The following is a 25,828-nucleotide window of genomic DNA, read 5'->3' as shown; positions in this document are numbered from 1 at the left end:
TTACAGGAAATTTAAGATTTTTCGTGTGGATCACAATAAACTGTGGAAAATTCTGAAAGAGATGGGAATACCAGACCACCTAACCTGCCTCTTGAGAAATCTGTATGCAGGTCAGGAAGCAACAGTTAGAACTGGACATGGAACAACAGACTGGTTCCAAACAGGAAAAGGAGGACGTCAAGGCTGTATATTGTCACCCTGCTTATTTAACTTCTATGCAGAGTACATCATGAGAAATGCTGGGCTGGAAGAAACACAAGCTGGAATCAAGATTGCCAGGAGAAATATCAATAACCTCAGATATGCAGATGACACCACCCTTATGGCAGAAAGTGAAGAGGAGCTAAAAAGCCCCTTGATGAAAGTGAAAGAGGAGAGTGAAAAAGTTGGCTTAAAGCTCAACATTCAGAAAACGAAGATCATGGCATCTGGTCCTATCACTTCATGGGAAATAGACAGGGAAACATGGAAACAGTGCCAGACTTTATTTTTGGGGGCTCCAAAATCACTGCAGATGGTGATTGCAGCCATGAAATTAAAAGACGCTTACTCCTTGGAAGAAAAGTTATGACCAACCTAGATAGCATATTCAAAAGCAGAGACATTACTTTGCCGACTAAGGTCCATCTAGTCAAGGCTATGGTTTTTCCTGTGGTCATGTATGGATGTGAGAGTTGGACTGTGAAGAAGGCTGAGCGCCGAAGAATTGATGCTTTTGAACTGTGGTGTTGGAGAAGACTCTTGAGAGTCCCTTGGACTGCAAGGAGATCCAACCAGTCCATTCTGAAGGAGATCAACCCTGGGATTTCTTTGGACGGAATGATGCTAAAGCTGAAACTCCAGTACTTTGGCCACTTCATGAGAAAAGTTGACTCATTAGAAAAGACTCTGATGCTGGGAGGGATTGGGGGCAGGAGGAGAAGGGGACAACAGAGGATGAGATGGCTGGATGGCATCACAGACTCGATGGACGTGAGTCTGAGTAAACTCCGGGAGATGGTGATGGACAGGGAGGCCTGGTGCGCTGTGATTCATGTGGTTGCAAAGAGTTGGTCGCAAAGAGTCGGACACGACTGAGCGACTGAACTGAACTGAACTGAACTGAAGGAAATTTACACAGAAAGAGTTCCTTCACAATGTGCTTGAATGCCAGGCTTCTTCTAGGGTGGTAGCCTTCTTCTTTTATACTCTTTTCTTTTTAAAATTTTTTATTGAAATATAGTTTATTTACAAGGCTGGGTTAGTTTCCATATAGCAAAATGAGTCAGTTATACATATATCCAGTCACTTTTAGATTCTTCTCTCATATAGGCCATTACAGAGTAATGAGCGGAGTCCCCTGTGCTATATGGTCCTTGTTGATTATCTGTTTTATACATAGTAGTGTGTATCTGTCAATCCCAAACTCCATGGTAGCCTTCCTTAACAGAGCTTCTGGTGAACAAACTGCCTAGGTTTACACCAAAGTGAAACTTTTAAAAATCATTAATTACAAAGTCTACTTAATAACACTTTTAGGCACTGACATAAAAGGTTTTTTTTTAATGATGTGCAAAAATGAAAGGAAAAAGTCATTAATTACTTTTTATAATTTCAGATAGAATATTAAGTTTTCCAGATTTTTTTCAAATTCTATTCCATCTGCTTCCAAAACTGAGGTCATTGAAGAATATTATAACTGAATGAAAATGTCTGAAAATGCTGAAAGAACTTCCACATTCCTCATGTGGTAAGTCCTGTACCTTTAGTGAACTTGATAGACCTAGAATCTTCTTTTTTTTGGTTGTTGGTGGTGGGGAGCTTTTCGGGGGAAACAAGACAAGTCGATTACATGTGCGGATGGGAGCAGAGGTCTGGCTTTGGCTCTTTCACTCACTGCTGGAATGAGTCTCCCTGAGATCCTAATCCTCACTGGCCTGAACATCCCCTTTTTACCAAGTGGGAATTACACTAGAGCACTGTTTCTCAAAGTACAGTCTGCTGACCCAGGAGGCTTCCCCCACTCTCTTTTCCTGCTCGTAATAAGATGTCACCTGCTTTTTCCCCACTGCTGACCTCTACACACAACACATTGATGGGACAGAGGATGTAACTGGGTAAAACTGATGAACTCAGGACGTGACAGCAAACTGTCCAAACAGCCGCATTCTTAGCCACCAGGCTCCCTCAGCAGAACAGCAAAAAAGCAGGACAAAAATTTAGTTTTGTTAAACTTTGAGCTTACATGCCTTTATAAAATCCTGCACGATGACACGACTTCCGTGGCACAGAGGCATGGTAGTAGCCCTGAGGAAAAATGCTCATGGATGGTTTGAAGCTGAACTAGCTGCTCTTCATTGGAATAACCATCCTTACTTGAAAGAACATCTGACAGACATATGTTGAGAGATCATGTTCAGTGCTGGGTACTGGGCAGACATTTTCTCAAAAGTGGATGAGTGAAGCTTGTCATTACAAGAGAAAACATCTGGCTGTACTCATGGGCAAGGATAAAAATTATTCTTTTGGGCAGCATTAGAATTTTGGAAAACTTGAAGCCATCCCCAAGAGCCTGAAGCTTTTCTATACTTAGTAAGTTTTTAGATGAGACTGCTGCTGCTGCTAAGTCGCTTCAGTTGTGTCCGACTCTGTGCGACCCCAAAGATAGCAGCCCACTAGGCTCCCCCGTCCCTGGGATTCTCCAGGCAAGAACACTGGAGTGGGTTGCCATTTCCTTCTTCAATGCGTGAAAGTGAAAAGTGAAAGTGAAGTCACTCAGTTGTGTCCGACTCTTAGTGACCCCATGGACTGCAGCCTACCAGGCTCCTCCGTCCATGAGATTTTCCAAGCAAGAGTACTGGAGTGGGTTGCCATTGCCTTCTCTAGACAAGACTGGTGTTTATTTTAACAAATAAGATTTCCAAAAAACTGTATAAAATGGCATATATAGAAGACCTGCATAATTCAGTGAACTAATGTTTTCTTTTTCTAATTTTATTTATTTATTTTTGACTGTGTTGGTTCTTCGCTGCTGTGAGGGCTTTCTCTAGTTGCGGCAAGTGGGGGCTACTCTCAAGTTGTGAAGCGCAGGCTTATCATGGTGGTTTCTCTTGTTGCTGAGCACACGCTGTAGGTACAAGGGCTTTAGTAGCTGCGAGTTGCAGGCTCTAGAGCTCAGGCTCAGTAGGTGTGGTGCATGGGCTTAGTTGACCCTTGGCATGTGGAATCTTCCTGGACCAGGGATCAAACCGGTGCCCCCTGACAGTGCAAGGCGGATTCTTTACCACTTGACCACCAGGGAAGTTCTGATGCTCTCTAATAGACATTGCATGGATGAGCAAAACATTCAAGTGTAAGACAGACCAAAATGTAATAGAATACAAGAATACAATACAATACAGTTTCAATTTCACATTATAGCTACACTGTAAGCCGTTACCTTACTTGACTTGTTTAAGCTCGGTTATAGTTACCTGACATGTTTTGGTGTAGTAGCAAAGAAAAATATCCACAATTATCTGAGAAGGCCATTAAAATACCCGCTTTCCAGTTACTGTAAGCTAGATTTTCTTCAAACACTCCAATATAAACAATATATCACAACATATTGGCTAGAGGACCAGAAAAGAGTCAGAGACTCTTAAGATTTTCAATGAAGCCAGACTTTAAAGATTTGCAAAAAATGTAAATCAGTGATAAGTCTTCTAATTCTTTTGCTTTGGAAAATACAGCCAATTACACAAAATATGTTAAGCTGTAGTGAGATTATTGTTTTATATTATTATTAGTTATTTTTGGCTGTGCTGGGTCTTCGCTACTGCTTGAGCGTTTTGTCTAGTTGTGGTGAGCGGGAGCTTCTAGCTTCAGAGGCTTCTCTTGTAGAGGAGCACAGGCTCTACACACGCAGGCTTCAGTAGCTGCAGCTCTCAGGCTCCAAACCACAGGATCAGCTGTTGCAGTGCATAAGCTTAGCTGCTCCATGGCACGTGGGATCTTCCCAGATCAAGGATCAAACCAGTGTCCCCTGCGTCGCAAGGCGGACTCAATCACTGGACCACCAGGGAAGCCCAGATTATTGTTATTTGAAAATGAATCCACAAATACATATTTTTTCAGTTTATAATCTCAAATATAGTAAATCCCAATTGATACAACTGACATAAACAAATACTCAGTAGTTTTTTAGAGTGTAAAGGGGCCTGAAATTAAAATATTTGAGAACTGCTAACTAGATAAAATCTGATATTACAGATCTTTGAAGATTCTGTGACTTTTTTTGTGTGTATGTGAATGAGAATAGAAAATAAAATCTGGAAATATCTCATTTTTGGTTGATCGGTTTTTCCTTCACCTTTTTCCTCTGTGAGAATCTATAAAGCAGATCCTTAGGAGAGAGTTGTAAAAACAAACTTTTTGGTAATTTATCTTAATAAAAATATAAATTACAGTTAAATGTCATTAATTGGAAATATTAGAATACAGCTTAAATAAAAAATTTTTGATTGATCAAAGTATTAAAAATATGTAATACTTCAAAATTTATTCTGTTCATTTTGAATTTATATTCACGAAATATCTTATAAATTATTGGGTTGGCCAAAAAGATTGTTTGGGTTTTTCTGTAACCTCTTACGGAAAAACCCAAATGAACTTTTTGGCCAATTCAATATATTTAAACTAATGACATTTTTATTTTTTTCTCCAATTTTAAGAACTATCATCACAAGATCCTCTTAGTAGTACTGTAATCTTTTTTTTTTTTTTTAAGAGCACTATTTTTTCAGCACTCTAAGCAAAAGGCATTTAAAACCATTTAAAATTACTTTATCAGGACAAAAATAATCATTAATTGCTGCTTCTGATTTAAGTTAGATGCTGGAAAATCTATAAAATTTTTTAGGGTTTTGATGTCAATTAATTTAAAGAAACAACAATATGTTTACTCTACTCAAAGCATGACAAGATTTATGAATTTCTGTTCCTATTAGTAGTAGTTGTTTAGTCACTCAGCCATGTCTGACTCTTTGCAACCCCACAGACTGCAGCATGCCAGGCCTCCCTGTGCATCACCATCTCTCAGAGTTTGCTCAAACTCATGTCCATTGAGTCTGTGATGTCATCCAACCATCTCATCCTCTGTCACCCCCTTCTTCTCCTGCCTTCAATCTTTCCCAGCATCAGAGTCTTTTCCAATGAGTTGGCTCTTTGCATCAGGAGGCTACAGTATTGGAGCTTCGGCTTCAACATCAGTCCTTCCAATGAATATTCAGGGTTGATTTCCTTTAGGATTGACTGATTTGATCTCCCTACTGTCCAAGGGACTCTTAGGAGTCTTCTCCAGCACCACAGTCCAAAAGCATCAATTCTCTGGTGCTCAGCCTTCTTTATGGTCCAACTCTCATATCCGTACACGACTATTGGGAAAACCATAGCTTTGACAGTATGGACCTTTGTCAGCAAAGTATGTCTCTGTTTTTTAAATACTGTCTAGGTTTGTCATAGTTTTTCTTCCAAAGAGCATGCATCTTTTAATTTCATGACTGCAGTCACCATCCACAATGATTTTGGAGCCCAAGAAAATAAAATCTGTCACTGTTTCCACTTTTTCCCCATTTACTAGTAGTAGATTTTTACAAACATAAAATGCCTAACCTATATTCCTGGCTTCATAACATCAAAATACTGCTGTCAAACTTCTTCCCTTTTATCCCTGCCCGGCTCATCACGCCAGCCATCTGCATAAATAAAGACATTAGCATCTGCTATATGGCAAATGGTCTCGAGGGCAGATGTTCACATCCTTGTGTTCATGTCGCTGGGGCTGCATACATTATTGGAACAGATGTACACAATCTCAAAGTGTTGGGTCCCACAGTGAGATGTTTCCAACTGCTTCCTATCAAAGTACATAAATGCTATTTGCACCTGCATTTATGTTAATGATAGAAAGGCAGCGGGGGTCCTGACGAAGTGAGAGGTGATGCTATGAAATATATTTACATGGTTAATTGGAGTTTCCGAAAGACTCCGCTGCCAAGTGGCTACAGTGACAGTGATCCAGGCCTGAGCGGATAATGTGATGGTAGTCTGTGTTTGAAGCACAGGAAGTCTGGCGATTTCCAATGATGAAAATAGTCCTAATCGAAATTTACTAAGAAGAATATTCCTGACTCTAGTATTTTATCTCAACTAGGAGAATAACTCCCAGTATGAGGTCTGCTGATAAGGCTTAGGCCACCCAAGTCATTTCCATTTTGTCCTACGAGGAAACTTCCATAGGTATGTGTGTGTTTTCCATTTGTACTTCTGTCAACAGCATAACATACTAATACTCACAGCGGTATTTTGCAGAAGTTATTACATTGGAAAGTTCCAATTTGCAACATTAAGGAGTTAACCAAAACCAGCTTGAAAATGTCAATTTGTACTTGGTCTGCAACAGAAAATGGTACCAAAAGGCCAAGAACAGCGTTTACACTGCTAGTTAAGATCAAAATACTTCCATATGAATGTCACATATTTAGAAACATAATATTTTGGTAAAACATAGGGAATGTTCCCTCCCCGTCCCCATAATGAGGTCACAAAGCCACGTTAACCACTAAACACAAAGCATCAAATTACAGTGGTTCTCATCACTACTGTGCATTAAATGTGAGCACTGAAGAGACAGAGTTCACAGTAAGAGTTGTTTTTGTAGCTTTACTGGGCTAAAAACTTGTAGCTGCTCTCAAATAACATATTATTACTCGACTAACTTCACATTGATAATATCAACACTGCACAAAGTTATTATATGTGAGTTCCAAAAGAAGTTTTATTCTGCAACTTATTCTGAGATTTATATTGTGCTCGAAGAGTTTACAAAAGGTGGATCCTCATTTGCAGATTCTGTTATTTGTGAATTTACCTGCTTGCTAAAATTTATTTATAATCTCCAAATCTGAGTCACATTTCCAGGGGTGGTGGACACTTTGCCTTGCCTCAGCTTCCATGGTATAAACAAGTGTTCTTTTTGCAGTCTACTTAGTAACACATTTTTTGGGTATTTTTTCCCCATTGTTAGTGATTTCACTGTCTAAAACAGTTTTTGAGAATAGTGCTGATATGCTGTCTGGTGTCCCTATGGATTAGAAGAGTCTGATGCACCTAATGGAGAAAACACGTGTGTCAGATAAGTGTTGTTCAGGCATGAGTTATAATGCTGTCTCTGTGAGGTCAATTCATATCAAGGAATTAACAAGATCTATTCAGTGAGGTGTCTTTGGACAGAAACATACATAAAAGCAGGTTCTATACTGATAGCTGAGAAAATGTTGTATGGTGACCAGAGACTCACAGGAACCTAACCTGCATTTCCCCTGGGAACCATGGTATAGCATTAGTTAATTCAGTGTTCCTGTGACCTTACACAATGTAACTACTGTTGATGAGAACTACTGAATGATGAGAATCAACAGTATCAATGGTATCTTATCTCATTTGACTATTTCAGGGCAAGAATTATTATCCCCATTTGAAAGAAAAATGAACTGAGGCTCACTGATATAGCCAAGATTACAAGAGCCCAGAGGCTTCCCAGGTGGCACAGTGGTAAAGAATTCACCTGCTGATGCAAGAGATGCAAGAGATGTGGGTTTGATCCCTGGAAAATTCCACAGGCAGAAGAGCCTGGGAGGCTACAGTCCCTGGGGTCGCAAAGAGTAAGATGCAACTGAGTGAGCACAGCATAGCACAGCAAAGAGCCCAGAAAAGCAGGGCAGAAGAACCAGAGTTCAGTTCTTAGCTTGGTGTTCTTTCCCCAGACTAAGAAGAGAGGGGAGGGAAGAAAAAACAGGAGAGGAGCTTAGGAAACAGCCCCAATACTATGATTGAAGAATCAAACTGTGATTAGACAACGAGACAACAAACCACATTCAGGTTCAGTTCAGTCGCTCCGTCATGTCCGACTCTTTGAGACCTCATGAATCACAGCACGCCAGGCCTCCCTGTCCATCACCAACTTCCCGAGTTCACCCAAGCTCATGTCCACTGAGTCGGTAATGCCATCCAGCCATCTCATCCTCTGTTGTCCCCTTCTCTTCCTGCCCTCAATCCCTCCCAGCATCAGAGTCTTTTCTAATGAGTCAACTCTTCGCATGAGGTGGCCAAAGTACTGGAGTTTCAGCTTCAGTATCAGTCCTTCCAATGAATACCCAGGACTGATCTCCTTTAGGATGGACTGGTTGGATCTCCTTGCAGTCCAAGGGACTCTCAAGAGTCTTCTCCAACACCACAGTTCAAAAGCATCAATTCTTCGGCACTCAACTTTCTTCACAGTCCAACTCTCACATCCATACATGACTACTGGAAAAACCATAGCCTTGACTAGATGGACTTTTGTTGGCAAAGTAATGTCTCTGCCTTTCAATATGCTATCTAGGTTGGTCATAATTTTTCTTCCAAGGAGTAAGCGTCTGTTAATTTCATGGCTGCAATCACCATCTGCAGTGATTTTGGAGCCCCCAAAAATAAAGCCTGACACCATTTCCACTGTTTCCCTATCTATTTCCCATGAAGTGATGGGACCGGATGACATGATCTTAGTCTTCTGAATGTGAAGCTTTAAGCCAACTTTTTCACTCTCCTCTTTCACTTTCATCAAGGGGCTTTTTAGTTCCTCTTCACTTTCTGCCATAAGGGTGGTGTCATCTGCATATCTGAGGTGATTGATATTTCTCCCGGTAATCTTGATTCCAGCTTGTGCTTCATCCAGCCCAGCATTTCTCATGATGTACTCTGCATAGAAGTTAAATAAGCAGGGTGACAATATACAGCCTTGACGTCCTCCTTTTCCTGTTTGGAACCAGTCTGTTGTTCCATGTCCAGTTCTAACTGTTGCTTCCTGACCTGCATACAGGTTTCTCAAGAGGCAGGTCAGGTGGTCTGGTATTCCCATCTCTTTCAGAATTTTCCTCAGTTTATTGTGATCCACACAGTCAAAGGCTTTGAATCCTCATAAACAGTAAAATGCTTGGAAAGACAGCCCAGTTTTATTCACTGAATCTGAGCTATAAGAGAGTGGACCTTACTTTGGTTTTCTGTTCCCTCTTTGCTCCTTGCCTCTGCAAAGGCAATAAAATATTTGTTAAATAAACACATAGACTTGAGAACTTCAGCTTGGTATTTCACTAAAAAACAGACTACAATGTTTTCATAGCATACAGGCAATAAGATTGTTTTGAAAAAATGAGAGTTTAAAGCACTTTTAAACAAAATTTAATATACATTTGAGAAACCACTGTATGCCAGGATGCTTTAAAGCTCACCAAAGACAGAAAATTCATGAAGAAGTTTATAAAGGACCTAACTGAGCAACTGAACACACACATACCCCTGATATTAAGAGTCTAAAACAAGTAAGATTATTTTCCTAAACTTAAAGAATATATATATATATATTATTAACTAGTTATCCCAAATATTCCTTTAGTTGAAATGCTATATTCACTAATACCAAAACATTTAGTTCTGTGAGATGTAAGTACATATTTTTACGTCTATAAGACATAAGAATATATTTTTAGGCTATGATATGATTATATTTTATAGTAGTTTATTGAATCACAAAATCCAGGGTTTTGTTTTGTTTTTTTTACCAGTTTTAAATCTGAATTCACATGATAGACAGTAATGGTTATGGCTTCACAGTTAAATAATGCACAGGTTTCGAAAATTAGTAGGAGTTGTACAGAGCATGTTCAGCTAACTGCAATGTTTCCAAAGGGGGTCATTAAGACCTACTACATCTTGCCTCAAAGCATCTGCCATTTTCTCAGCTCCATTTATTCTTACTCTTACTGAATAAAAACAGCACACACAATTTGATAACTATGTTTAAACAATATAAATGTTATGACAGAGCTGAGAAAAGTGTTAGAAGATTTCTGTAAGACCTTTCTACTCACAATCGTCTTGCCTATGAAACAGCAAGACTGAATGGTGAAACTGGCAAAAGTCTTCAGAGTTCTGAATGACTCCAGCAAAACAGCCCTCCCCTGGACCTAAGACTCTTTCCTGACCAGTGAAGAATGGGACTTGTTTTAATTAACTGTATGGGGACTTAACACTCATGTTTAATTGGTAAACCACAGTCAACATCTTCCAGGCACATAAAAAACATAAACTGTCCCTCTAAAAGGACCATTTGGCAAGGTTGCTCATTTGTATGTTTCCTTGTATCACTAACAAATCCATTTGCATTTTCAATCCCAGTGGTGTTTTCCTTCAACAAAGTTACAGTATAGGTTACCAAATGTAGCTGGCCTTAGCATGTAATTTTCCTCCACCCCACCCCAGAAACATGGTTAATCACTTGCTACAGTTTGCTGTTTTCCAACACAAAATACATGTCCTTACATTATTAGTTCCTCATTTGAAAATGTCAAACAAAAAAAGAAGGCTTTGGGAAAACCATGAATCTCCAAATCCTGAAAATATGAGAAGATAGAAAATTGTAACAAAATACATTTGATGAACTTCTGGAGATCCTGTAAATAATATTTTCACACAGAAAGGGGTAATATCAACACTATTATAATAGGGGAAAGCTTTCAACATAGTACAAACTAACTGAGTAATATTATAATGTTAAAATTCTTTATCCAAAATCAGGGAACATTTAAATAGAAGGCATTGGGATTTGTAATGAGTTTCATCTAGTTCTTCCCCAGCTTTAATCCATGTCCCTAGACCCCCTAACCCCCATTCTCTGTCTTCTACACTTGTGCGCATGTCCTGAGCAAATGCCACGTCTGGTCATGTTTCCTGACCAGCCTCAAACTTCTGGCTCAATCAACTGTTCTCCAGGTATAGCATATTCAGGTCTAGTGCAGCATTTGTCATGCTTTATTCTGTTTGATTATATACATGTCTGCTGTTCTACTAGGATTTTGTGTTTTATAACAGCACAGTCTTCTGTCTGATTTATCTTTGGATTCCTCATAGCATCTGGCATAGTTCCTGGTTAGTACTGTCTTGGTGATCATTAAATCTGCTTTCCATTGTAAGAAATATTGTTAGAAGATAGTAAATGATGCCATGGGTTTTCTTAAGCCCCACAACTCTGCTGTGATGTCCTACTTGAATTTCATACATTAGTGCATGTTGTGTTTGCATCCACATACGCTTACAAGTCTGAAATTCAAAGTACCATACTTTATAGACAGCCATAAATCACTCAGCATTTAATTAATAAATGACATATGCTCAGCAAACTTCTCATGTTCCATAAGTAATTATATTCGATGAAAGAAATATAAACAAAACTATAATTTAAAAATCTGGAATTTTTCTTTGTTAAACAATATTAATAGCAATCTAGGACATATAGAAAACATTTGATAAATGAGTAAATTCAAGAATAACTGGGCAATTCTTAGGCCTCATATGTATGATACTATTTTTTCTGACCAATATAATTAATTTATATTTATTTATTTAAATTAATTAATTATATAATTTCTCATGATACAAATTCTAATTTCTGCCTACTTTGGATTGAAATGGCTTTTCATGCATATGTGCTAGGTTGCTCGGTCATGTTCGATTTTTTGCAACCCCACGGACTGTAGCCTACCAGGCTCCTGGGATTCTCCAGGCAAGAATACTGGAGTGGGTTGCCATGCCCTTCTCAAGGTGATCTTCCTGACCCAGGTATCGAACCTGCATCTTCTGCAGCTCCTGCACTGCAGGCCGATTGTTTATCGCTGAGCCACCTGGGAAGCCTGAAATAGCTTTAAGCATTCATATATTAAATTTAATTCAGGGTCACATTCGGCCTCTGAAGGCAACAAGGCACCCACCCCAAGCAGGAGGGAGCTCTGCCCATCTCACTGCATCAGACTCTACAGGCGGAGGGTGCTTGGATATTAATAACCACCATTAAGAACAAGAGCCACCATCATATCATAAGGGCCTGCTCTACAGCGAGCAATGTCTGGGGTGATTTACATATATTATCTCCTTTCATCTCCACATCACCTAGAGGGTAGGACTTACTATCTTCATTTTATAGATTTATAGATGAGAAAGTTAAGGTCAAGTGATGTATCTGAGGTTATGCAATTCAGGGGCAGACATGATTTTCAAACATCTCACACTCTTTATAGCTATGACACTACCTTTCACTTTGGCAGAGAATGTTTTCTCCAGTTAAGGATTCTTTAAAGCAAATTCCTTCCATGCACTAACAGTTACACCTTCCACTGTTGTTGCTGTGTAGTTGCTTCAGTCATGTCTGACTCTTTGTGACTCCATGGACTACAGCCTGCCAGGCTTCTCATCCATGGGATTTCCCAGGCAAGAATACTGGAGTGGGTTGCCACTTCCTTCTCTAGAGGATATTCCTGACCCAGAAATCGAACCTGCGTCTCCTGCATGGTAGATTCTTTACCACTGAGCCACCAGGGAAGCCCACATCTTCTACAAGCAAAGCCCAATTCTGAATCATTTAAAGGCAGTTTTTTTTCTAGCACACATATCAGAACTTCTCTTCTGTCCAGGGAAAGACTTGGAATCCCTCTTAAAGGTTAGGCTTTGTTTGTTCCGCATGCTGAGGAAAATTAAATTACTCTTTACTCAAAAATGATTATCTGTACCCATAAACTACTTTTCTAAAAGGTCCAGGAGCTCTTATTAAGAAATCACGATTTTCATTTTAAAAAATTATATGGAGGGGAATTTGTTTCTTTTATGTTTCTTTTTTAAAATGGGTATATAGGAAAAACTAGGTCAAAAATGAATAAGAAAATACCCTCTCTGTATATGTATGTTGTGTGTGCACATGTGTGCATGAATATATATGTATATATACTTGTATACATCTTTCTCTTCGGTAAAGCCAATACTCTGGGGCTTCCCTGGTGGTCCAATGGTTAAGAATCCACCTGTCAATGTAGGGGACATGAGTTAGATCCTTGGTCTGGGAAGATCACACACACTACAGAGCAACTAAGCCTGTGGGTCACAACTACTGAGCCCTTGCCCTAGAGGCCATGCTCCACAACAAGAGAAGCTACTACAATGAGAAGCTCGTGCACTACAACTACAGGGTAGCCTCCATTTGCTGCAACTAGACAAAGCCCACACATAGCAACAAAGACCCAGTGCAGCCAAAAATAAATAAATATTTTAAAAATACTTTTTACAAATACTAAAGTTTTTTTTAAAGCCAATACTATGCAACCTCATTTAACATCCACTGACACCTTCTGGCTGATGGCCTGGGCTCTGTGAATTTTGTGTGGAATGAGATGACCCTGCTCTCAGTAAAGGGGTTCAGTTCAGTTCAGTCGCTCAATAATGTCCAAACCTTTGCAACCCCATGGACTGCAGCACGCCAGGCTTCCCTGTCCATCACCAACTCCTAGAGCTTACTCAAACTCATGTCCATTGACTTGGTGATGCCATCCAACCATCTCATCCTCTGTCATCCCCTTCTCCTCCTGCTTTCAATCTTTTCCAGCATCAGGGTCTTTTCCAATGAGTCAGTTCTTCACATCAGGTGGCCAAAGTATTGGAGTTTCAGCTTCAACATGAGTCCTTCCAATGAATATTCAGGACTGATTTCCTTAGGAAATCAGTCTCCAGTAAAAGAAAAGTGTCATTTATAAACCATGGTTCCATAGACACTCAAGTAATTTACCAAAATAAATAAACTTTCATATATAATTAGAATTCTTGTTCTTAGTTCCAGAAATAAGTCACCCTTTGGTTAGTAGGCAGTGACATTAAACGTATCAATTAAAACCCCTTACAACATACACATTACCATTTTCCCTGGCATGGCTTATCTTACCTTGATCTTTTGGTGGTACTGAAAATGAACTCTGCATTATGATGTTGTTGACTTGAATAACAGCTGTCCTAAAATTAACCAAGACAAGTAAGAATTAGGAAAGAACTGAGATGCCATGTTAAAATGTACAAAAACATAAATTACAAGCTTTTTTTTAAAAAACAAAAAGTCTTTTTATTTATACCTATATGAGTAATAAGAAATGGGCTGAACTATTAGGAATTAAAGTTGTATTCCTTTCTCATAGACACAGGATTTTACTGACTCCTCAGGTGTAGGCTTGGAGAGTGAGTAATGTGACACATTGAGAGTGAACTGTACCTGCCTCCCTGCCCTCGTGGTGTCAGGGAAATGTGCAAGTAGGCAAAGCTGAGTTTCCCTAAATATGTCCTGCCTGATAATTATATTTTAGGTTCTGTTTAAGAATAACTAAAATGTTTAACAATGTAGGTAAAGGAAGTATAACTACAATATAATCATTTGATGAAACATAATTCAGTCATTAAAATGCAATTTTGAAGATTATGCAGCAGCATGGTAAATACTGATGATATAATATACTGGGTGAACACACCAAATGACCGACACACTAGGATTACAGCTAAAAACAAAGGCACAGAAAAATGCATGACAGGAAATACGCTAATATGTATATTTCTTTTGTTTTGGTGATGTAATTAGAGTTGTTTTTCCTTCCATTTTAAATATTTTCCAAATTATCTAGAATGTGGGTTCCATATTAATAAGCTATACAAATGTATATATAAATAAGACAAAGTCTTTGGAAAAATACAGGTAAATATTTTTTGCACACTTCAAACACTGCCATGTTTCTAAGTATGGTGCCAAAGACAAAGCCATTAAGGTAGAGACTGATGAATTTTTCCATTGAAAATTTTAAATGTTTTTAAAGTAGAAAACTAGGTAAAATAAAAGGGCATGACTTCTACTTCCAGCCAAGACTGAATAACAGAGGCCAGATTTTCCCTCCTTCCTGAAAGAATCAAGACACAGACAAAATACATGAAATAATATTTCAAAACAGTGAACCTCAAGTCACAAAGACTGATCTTTGGAAGAGAGAAAACATTTATTTTCTGTCACCCACATTACAGGAAAGGAGAACATTGATGGAAATGTCCAGAGTAATGAGGAAAAGAGCTGGAGAGAGAAGGAAAGAAAGGAATGAAGAGGGTCCTTATCAGGTATTCACTTGTGCACCTATCAGTATATACCATGGAGGAAACTACCTGAGGCCAGGAAAGATCCAAAGTGCCCAACACTCATGGAAGAACAGGTATATCACCTGCTCTTCCCAGTCAGACTGGAAAATCTCCTAAATCGTGGGACACTGGGTAGAGTATGAAGAAGAATCCTGCTTTAGTAAGGGCGAATAATTGACCCTATATCAAGCATTTCTTTGGTTTTACAAAACATCTTAAAGAGAGACAGAAAAAGATCAAGCTATTTCTAAGTGTTCTAGCTGTGTATTAAGAACAAAGCTCAAAAATATTTATAGAAAGACAAAAATATCCATCATCCAACAAAGTAAAATTCAGCTGACATGAATTTTGACAGCTGACAAAGAATTATCAAAGAGGTAGAAAAATGCAAGTTTCAGAGAAAAAAATAATGACTGATCCTGATCTGACATAGATGTTAGAATTAGCAGACAAGGACATTAAGTGTATAACCTGTATTTTATATGTTCAAAAATTTAAGTATGAACAGGAAAGATATAAAAATGACCCAAATAAAGTTTCCAGAGATGTAAACTACAATACATAAAATTAAAAAGTACACTGGATAGGATTATCAGCATATTAGAAGTGTTGGAAGAAAAATATTGGAAAACTTGTAGGCATAGAAATTTGAGACTGTCCAAAATGAAACTCAGGAAGAAAGGAGTGAAAAGAAAAAACAAAAACAAACCAGATCATCAGGACAGATCATCATTTGCACTCTAGGACAACTTTAAGCCACCTAATAGATCCAGTAACTGGAGAAGAAAGACATGGAAAATCAAAAAAATTATTTTTTAAAAAATAGTGGCAGAAACTTCCAAATTTGAATAAAGCTATAAATATATCCAAAAAGCTAAAAAAATAAAAACACCAAAGAAACAAACCCTAAAGCACAAGAAACATGAAAACTACACCAATGCATATTATGACCAAATTGTCCAAAACTAGTGAAAAAAGGAAAAATTTAAAGTGAGATGATGCAACTGAGAGGACAAGTGGAGCAGCATGTTTAAAGTACTGAAAGAAAAAAAAATCTGTAATCTAGAATTCTATGTTCATAGAACATATCTTTCAAAAATAAAAGAGAAACAAAGTCATTTTTGTTCATACAGAAGCTAAAGGAACTCACTATGAGCCCACCCAAACTACAAGGAATGTAAAACAATATCTTTTAAGCAGAAGGAATAGGATACCTGATTAGAATATAGATCTATACACAGAAAGGAATATTTTGATACTAGAAACGGGAACTTCATGGTAGGCATATAAGGTTTTTGTCTTAATACTCAAATTTTTTAAAAATATAACCCTTTAAATGAGAGAGGTGACACCACTACAGATATCACTGCTATTTAAAAATACCTGGCAATACATTTGATAATTTAAATAAAATGAATAATTATTCTGAAAGACACAAGCTACCAAAGCTCATTCAAAAAGTGAGCCCTGTATTTTCAAAGAAATAGAATTTTTAGTTAAAATCACCCGTCAAAGAACTCTAGGTCTATTACAATGCAGTTGACATAAAGTGGCAAATTATTAGACATTTTGTATCTACTTTACTTTTAGAAACTAAAAAGGTTACCACCTACAATGCTGCTCAAATTTTTGTATTTGCCATCTACTCATTATAAAGCAAATACATGTTTTAAGGTTATTTCAGTTCTAAAGAGGTGAAAGACAAGCTGCTGATGAATTAGATAAAGTACAATTTCTTTTCATAAGCAATTTTTACTTAGAAATACTCTTTAATTTCTAGCTTATTTTGCAGGAAGGAAATAAGGCAAAGAAAACCAATAAAAATTGTAACTCACAGATTCACAATATGTTTATATTTTGGTTAGAAGAATGAAGCACATTCTATGATGATACAAATGTTCTTACTATTATAATTCAATAATGGCAAGTTTATTTGAAGAAAATTATTTTTAGGTTATGTTGTTTCATGAATAACTCAAGAATACTCACTGCTTCATCAAACCTAATTTGAGAGTTACATCTGGAAAAGAATTATGTAAATGATATAAGGAAGGCACAGATTGTTCAGTGATAGAGAATCCACATACTAACGCAGGAGGTGCAGGAGATGCAGGTTCGATCCCTGGGTTGGGAACATCCCCTGGAGTAGGAAATGGCAACCCACTCCAGCATTCTTCCCTGGAGAATTCCATGGACAGAGGAGCCTAGAGGGCTACAGTTCATGGGGTCACCAAGAACTGGACACAACTGAGCAACTGAACACAAACAAATGATATAACCCCTGATTTATAATTATACACTGAGATATTCAGCAAAAAAAAAAAGACACAATTGTAGAATATTTAATTTAGAAGGCATCATAATACAAAATATCTGCTCTAATTCCTGACCCAATAAAGGGATGTTGTAGTTTATTCACCAAGAGTGTCCATCCAACTTTTAGACTCCATGGACTGAAGCCCACCAGACTCCCCTGTCCAGGGTATTTCCCAAGCAAGAGTACTGGTGTGGGTTGTCATTTCCTTCTCCAAGGGATCTTCCCGACCCAGGGATGGAGCCTGCATCTCCTGCATTGCAGACAGGCTCTTTATTGCTGAGCCACCAAGGTAACCCCAATACAAGTCACAAAAGTGTTAGACACAACTTAGCAAATAAACAACAACAAAAAAATAGGGATATTCTGAACTCTCAGCCCAAATTCTAGTTATCAACTTTCTTTTTCTCAAATAGAATTTGGTTCTGAGACAAAATAAACACAAGAATAATTATGTTACTTTTTAATATTGCTAGTGTATCATGTAATTGAATGATGGTTCAGAATATTGAAGACATCTTTGAGTTTGGAACCTACTACAGTATTGTCATTTATTTAATGACAGCATTCTGTATCCTCTCTGTCTCCCCTTGTGATTAAAATTAATTATGTGGAATGAGACTTCCTTTCAATAATGACTGATTTTGTTTCCACTGTAGAAAATTTAGTACTCTTATCCTCTACATGAAAGCATTAAAATATAAAAATATTATTTTCTACATATTCTGTAAACTGATCAATTTAAATAAGAGATGCAGCATTTTATCCTATCATTTCTTATACATGTAACCAATAAAGCAATTAACTAGCAAAAAAAAAAAAAAAAAAAAAAAGAACTCTAGGTCTAGAAAGTTTCTTTGGAGAATTCTAACAAATATTTAAGGAAGAAATAATACCAATTATAAGCAAATTCTTTTGGAAAACTGAAAAAGAGGGAATTATAACTACCTAATTCCATGAGCCAGCATTATCCAGACACCAAAATCAGACAAAAAACCATAAGAAAGAAAGAAACCTCCAGACCAAAATCTCTCCTTAACATAAATGCAAAAATTGTAAGATGTTAGCAAATCAAATCCAACAATATGACACACCTTGACCATGTAAGGTTATCCTGGGAATGCATGCTTGTTTAATCAATGTAAATTTGATTTTAATCAAAATCAATGTAATTCACTGTATTTGTGAAGTGAAAAAAGGAAAACTGTATGATCATATCAATAGATGCAGAAAACACATGTGACAAAATCCAACATCCATTCCTTAAAAAATGATCATTTAGAAAAATAAGAATAGAAAGAAACTTCGTCAACTTGGTAAAAGGATATCTATGAAAAATCTACAGCTAGTATCATGCCAAACAGACTTCCAAACTCATTCTATGAGGCCACCATCACCCTAATACCAAAACCTGACAAAGATGCCACAAAAAGAGAAAACTACAGGCCAATATCACTGATGAACATAGATGCAAAAATGCTTAACAAAATTCTAGCAATCAGAATCCAACAACACATTACAAAGATCATACACCATGACCACATGGGCTTTATCTCAGGTATGCAAGGATTCCTCAATATCCACAAATCAATGTAATACACCACATTAACAAATTGAAAAATAAAAGCCATATGATTATCTCAATAGATGCAGGGAAAGCCTTTGACAAAATTTAACTTCCATTTATGATAAAAACTCTCCAGAAAGCAGGAATAGAAGGAACATACCTCAACATAATAAAAGCTATATATGACAAACCCACAGCAAACATTATCCTCAATGGTGAAAAATTGAAAGCATTTCCCCTAAAGTCAGGAACAAGACAAGGGTGCCCACTCTCACCACTACTATTCAACATAGTTCAAGTTTTGGCCACAGCAATCAGAGCAGAAAAAGAAATAAAAGGAATCCAAATTGGAAAAGAAGAAGCAAAACTCTCACTGTTTGCAGATGACATGATCCTCTACATAGAAAACCCTAAAGACTCCACCAGAAAATTACTAGAGCTAATCAATGAATATAGTAAAATTGCAGTATATAAAATCAACACACAGAAATCCCTTGCATTCCTATACCCTAATAATGAGAAAATAGAAAAAGAAATTAAGGCAACAATTCCATTCACCATTGCAACGAAAAGAATAAAATACTTAGGAATATATCTACCTAAAGAAACTAAAGACCTATATATAGAAAACTATAAAACACTGGGGAAAGAAGTCAAAGAGGACACTAATAGATGAAGAAATATACCATGTTCATGGATTGGAAGAATCAATATAGTGAAAATGAGTATACTACCCAAAGCAATCTATAGATGCAATGCAATCCCTATCAAGCTACCAACGGTATTTTTCACAGAGCTAGAACAAATAATTTCACAATTTGTATGGAAATACAAAAAACCTCAAATAGCCAAAGCAATCTTGAGAAAGAAGAATGGAACTGGAAGAATCAACCTGCCTGACTTCAGGCTCTACTACAAAGCCAGTCATCAAGACAGTATGGTACTGGCACAAAGACAGAAATATAGATCAATGGAACAAAATAGAAAGCCCAGAGATAAATCCACGCACCTATGGACACCTTATCTTCAACAAAGGAGGCAAGAATATACAATGGATTAAAGACAATCTCTTTAACAAGTGGTGCTGGGAAAACTGGTCAACCACTTATAAAAGAATGAAACTAGAACACTTTCTAACACCATACACAAAAATAAACTCAAAATGGATTAAAGATGTAAACGTTAAGACCAGAAACTATAAAACTCCTAGAGGAGAACATAGGCAAAACACTCTCTGACATAAATCACAGCAGTATCCTATATTCCAGAATATTAGAAATAAAAGCAAAAATAAACAAATGGGACATAATTAAAATTAAAAGCTTCTGCACAACAAAGGAAACTATAAGCAAGGTGAAAAGACAGCCTTCAGAATGGGAGAAAATAATAGCAAATGAAGCAACTGACAAAGAACTAACCTCAAAAATATACAAGCAACTCCTGCAGCTCAATTCCAGAAAAATAAACGACCCAATCAAAAAATGGGCCAAAGAACTAAACAGACATTTCTCCAAAGAAGACATACAGATGGCTAACAACACATGAAAAGATGCTCAACATCACTCATTATCAGAGAAATGCAAATCAAAACCACAATGAGGTACCATTTCATGCCAGTCAGAATGGCTGCAATCCAAAAGTCTACAAGCAATAAATGCTGGAGAGGCTGTGGAGAAAAGGGAACCCTCTTACACTGTTGGTGGGAATGCAAACTAGTTCAGCCACTATGGAGAACAGTGTGGAGATTCCTTAAAAAACTGGAAATAGAACTGCCTTATGACCCAGCAAGCCCACTATTGGGCATACACACCGAGGAAACCAGATTTGAAAGAGACCCGTGTACCCCAGTGTTCATCTCAGCACTGTTTATAATAGCCAGGACATGGAAGCAACCTAGATGTCCATCAGCAGATGAATGGATAAGAAAGCTGTGGTACATATACACAACGGAGTATTACTCAGCCATTAAAAATAATACATTTGCATCAGTTCTAATGAGGTGGATGAAACTGGAGCCTATTATCCAGAGTGAAGTGAGCCAGAAAGAAAAACACCAATACAGTATACTAACGCATATATATGGAATTTAGAAAGATGGTAACGATAACCCTGTATGCGAGACAGCAAAAGAGACACAGATGTATAGAACAGTCTTTTGGACTCTGTGGGAGAGGGAGAGGGTGGGATGATTTGGGAGAATGGCATTGAAACATGTATAATACCATAGAAGAAACGAATCGCCAGTCTAGGTTCGATGCAGGATACAGGATGCTTGGGGCTGGTGCACTGGGATGACCCAGAGGGATGGTATGGGGAGGGAGGTGGGAGGGGGGTTCAGGATTGGGAACACGTGTACACCCATGGTGGATTCATGTTGATCTATGGCAAAATCAATACAATATTGTAAAGTAATTAGCCTCCAATTAAAATAAATAAATTTAAATTTAAAAAAAAGAAAAGAACTGAATGCTTTCCCTCTAAATTTACAAACAAGAGAAGGATATCTACTATTACAATGTTGATTCAATATTGCATTGGAAGTTCCAGCCAGTGCAATAAAGCGAAAATGAATAAAATGCATCCATACTGAAAAACAAGACATAAAACAGTCTTTATTTGCAGATGGAATGACTGTCTATGTAGAAAATTCAATGGAATCTATAAAAATAACTGAGTTTAACAAGCTTAAAGAATACAAGACCAATATACAAAAATCAATTACATTTCATATACAAGTAACAATCAGAACCTGAAACAATAAAACAGAAAATAAAATTTTAAATACTATTTGTAATGACATCAAAGATATGAAACAACTAAGGGTAAATCTAACAAAAAGATGTAAAATACTGAAAACTACAAAACAATGATATGAGAAATTTTTAAAGACCTAAGTGAATGGAGAGATATATACCATGTTCATAGGTCAGAAGACTCAATATTGTTAAAGTGGTAATTCTCTGCAAACAGGTGTTACAGATTCAATATAAGCTTAATAAAAATACCAACAGACACTGTATAGAAATTCACATGGAAATGCAAAGAACTTAGGTAGCCAAAATCATTTTTAAAAATAAGACAAAAGTGGACAGAAAATAATACTCTAATTTCAAGATTATTATAAAGCCAAAAGTATGATGACAGTTTAAAGATAAATTCATGTTGATGTATGGCAAAACCAATACAATATTGTAAAGTAATTAGCCTCCAATTAAAAAAATAAATTTATATTAAAAAAAACAAATAGATCAATGGAACAGAATACAGAGTTCAGAAATAAACACACACATATATGGCTGACTGATTTTTCTTAAAGGTGCAGAGGGAAATCAACACAGGAAAAAGAGTCACTTTAACAAATGTACTTGAACTACTGGACATCCATATGCAAAAAATGACAACAACACTGTGAGACATACCTCACTCCACATATAAATCCAAAGGGCATCACATATCTGAATGTAAAACCTAAAACTACAAAACTTCTAAAGCACTCTGGTTATTTATCATGCAAAGATATCTTATATAGGACATCTAAAGCATAATCCATAGAAAAGCTAACTAATAAGTAGACTCCAAAATTAAAGACTTCTGCTCTTTAAAAAACACTATTAAGAGAAGGAAAAAACAAGTCACAGAGTGGGAGAAAAATGACTGTAAATAATACATATAGAAAGACCTTATATCCAGAATAAAGTACTCTCAAAGCTTAATAATAAGAAAACAAACATGCAATTTAAAAGACAAGCAAAAGATCTAAAGAAATATTTCACCAAAAAAAAAGATATGGCTTGCAAATAAGGACATAAAAAGATGCTCAACATCATTAGTTATTAAAGAAAGGTAAATTAAAACCACAAATAGATACACTCACACACCTATTAGAATGGCTAAAAAATTTTTGAAGACTATACCAAGTGCTGCCAAGAATGAAGAGGAAGTGCAAGTCTTATACCCTGCTGGTGGTAATGTAAAACGGAACAATTACTTAGAAGAAAGTCGGGCATTTTCTTCACAAGATAAAGATACACCTACTATATTATTCAGTCAATCCCTTCGTACTTATTCAAGAGAAAAAAAGATCATGTTCACAAAGAATGTTCACAGCAGCTTTATTTATAGTAGCCCCAAACCAGAAGCAATCCAAATGTTCAACAACAGGTGAGAGTTTAAACAAACTGTGATATATCCATTCAATGTAACACTTCTTGGCAATGTAAAGGGATAAATTACTGATCTGCACTACAGTATGGATGAATCTGCAAAAACATCATGCTGTGTGAAAGAAGACAGATAAAAGAAGGTATATGTTTTGTGACCTTAGTTTTATAAACTTTTAGAAAATGCATATTATAGTGACAAAAAGCTGATTAATAGTTGCCTGAGGGCAAGGAGACAAGGGGGGGTTGGAATGAAGTACTTACTTGGGCATGAGGAACATATATCCACCCATTAGGATGAACAACATATTCATTATCTCGATTGTGGTGACAGTGTCACAGGTATTACTTACATACAGCAAACTGCATCACACTGCATTTTAAATATGTGAAATTTTTATATGCCAGTAACACCTTAAAATAGCTGTCAAAAATTAAGGCAAATTTATTGGGAAAAATTAGAAAACTCACAACAGATATATAGTTATACAGTTGTTCATTTAACAGTCTTTGAGGTATGACTATGCAAGGACATGGGAGACATGGTCCTTGTGCTTGGATCTGGTATAAATAAATTAATGAGAAAGCTCTCCATAAAACATAAAACTAGCAGACTTCAGAAACTTATGAAAGAGGACAAACTAGTAATCATTTGAATGTTCAGCCTGACTAATAATCAAATAAATGCAAATTTCAAAAATAAAATTTCTTTGCCTACAAATTGGCAAAAACAAGCAAAATGCATGCTTGGAAAAAGTCTGCAGAGATATACATGCAAACTGGGAGGTATTTTTGCAAGATACATCCTAAGCCTTACAGTTCTGCACTCCTTTTGATCCAGAGTGTCCTTACCCATCAGAAAATCATGATAAATGTGCAGAGCTACATACTACCATCTTCACTATCATCATCCATGTTACCTTTTTAAAATTCTTCAGGGTACCATTTAATATAAACACAAAATATAAAGCCCCTCAGTAAATTAGGATCTATCTATCTTTTTAATGAAACTATTATAAGACTGTTTCTTAAAATATTTAAAATTATGAAAAATGCTTACTACACATTTTTGTATGAGAGGGGTTGGTTACGGAGTGGTATGGTTCAATTATTTTCCCTAATATTCACCTAAGAGAAACTACCAAACATTAAAAGTGGCTACTTCTGAGTGAGGAATTAAATTGCTGTTTAACTTTTCCTTTTTTTTTTTTCTAGTTTTGGCTGAGGTGGGTCTTCATTGCAGGATGTGGGCTCTCTAGTTGTAGTGCCCAGGTTTCCCTAGTTGCAGTGCATGGGCTCAGTAGTTGCCTCATGTGAGCTTAGGTGCCCTGCAGCATGTGGGATCTTAGTTGTCTGACCAGGCATTGAACCTGTATCCCCGGCACTGGAAAGTGGATTCTTAACCACTAGACCATCAGGGAAGTCCTTTAACTTTCCTTATGGTTATGGATATACTACTAAGTTTCCCCAATGAAAAAATACTATCTCTGAAATAAAAAAAAAAAGCAGAACAAAAATGCTATATTAGATAAGGATTGCCACTAAAATACTTTTCCCCCCAATAAAATACTATACACCCCCCCAATATCATGATATTTAAAATAGGTAATTCACTAAAATGGAGTCTGTTATCTTCTGCCACATAAAACATGATAGTATTTAATTCTACTGTAGTTATGAAAAATGACAAAAAAATGTAATAAATACACCTAATGCTTATTTTAAAAAGCACCCGAATAATCACAATATTGTATCCTCTGACTGGGTTGAAAATAAAAGGTCATTATATGAATGTTCTAGAGGAAAAGATACATTAAAAAGTCACATAAGTTCTATCAGCATTTTTCAAATATTACACAAGCAAAGCCAAGGCCATCTTGACTCAGGGTACCATGATACAGCAATAGCAGCCACTGTGTCCTTCACAGTCCAGAGAATCTCTGATCATTATAACCTGGCTTTTCTTACTTGCATGCTAAAAAGTACATTAAGTAGAAAAATCTATCAGAAAGGAACAAAAATTAAAGAATGCAATGAATGAACATCATCGATTACAGCAAGACAATATAATATGCTTTATAAATCACTCATATGGTTACTTTTCATTTTAGTTAATATGTCATTTTTAAACTGAGTTGATTAAAAATGAAAATTGGGTGAATTGGTTATATGAGAATTGACAGCTCAATGGTGCTAGAAATGGAAATCTTCCATTTATTCCTGGTTGAGGAAACCTAAGGTACATCATGCCTTCTCTTTGCTCTACTGCCTTGACAAGGTTCCTAAAAATACATTTAGAAAGAATCTTATATGAAAAAATCTTAAATGAAAAACCTTTGCTCCATGCTCAATAAGCTTATTATCATTAACCCAGAGTGGGAGTATGTGTTTAGAAATGTGTTCTTGTGTGTGTATTTGGGCACCACTCAGAGAGGTGCAATGTCGAGTTACTCTAGATTATTAAGGGAATTTAATATTATCTGATTAATTTTATGGAGTTATTTCCAGGGGAACTATTTCCTACAGAATAAACACTGCTATTCAGATAGATGCCATAACATAATGAATTTGGTCAGAAGAACATAAAGCATGAAAAAATTGAACAAGGTGAAAAAGTCTTTGGCTGTATCAGTTCAGTTCAGTCACTCCGTTGTGTCCGACTCTTTGCGACCCCATGAATCGCAGCACGCCAGGCCTCCCTGTCCATCACCAACTCCCGGAGTTCACTCAGACTCACGTCCATCAAGT

At 36.8% G+C, this 25,828-nt stretch overlaps 1 protein-coding gene across 1 annotated transcript in view; it reads right to left on the bottom strand.

Moving 5' to 3' along the window:
* ZNF438 (zinc finger protein 438) overlaps window positions 1-25,828 on the bottom strand; it is a 185,509-nt gene that overhangs the window by 19,763 nt on the left and 139,918 nt on the right. Inside the window, exon 3 of the mRNA XM_052650956.1 lies at window positions 13,817-13,884. Coding sequence (XP_052506916.1) covers window positions 13,817-13,853 — 37 coding nt within the window. The 5' untranslated portion in view covers window positions 13,854-13,884. The remainder of the gene's footprint in view (window positions 1-13,816; window positions 13,885-25,828) is intronic.

This window comes from Budorcas taxicolor, chromosome 13, assembly GCF_023091745.1.
Source record: "Budorcas taxicolor isolate Tak-1 chromosome 13, Takin1.1, whole genome shotgun sequence".
NCBI classification, from domain to species: Eukaryota; Metazoa; Chordata; class Mammalia; order Artiodactyla; family Bovidae; genus Budorcas; species Budorcas taxicolor.
The sequence above is the reverse complement of the archived record's forward strand: the minus strand, read 5'-3'. Positions and strand labels throughout refer to the sequence as shown.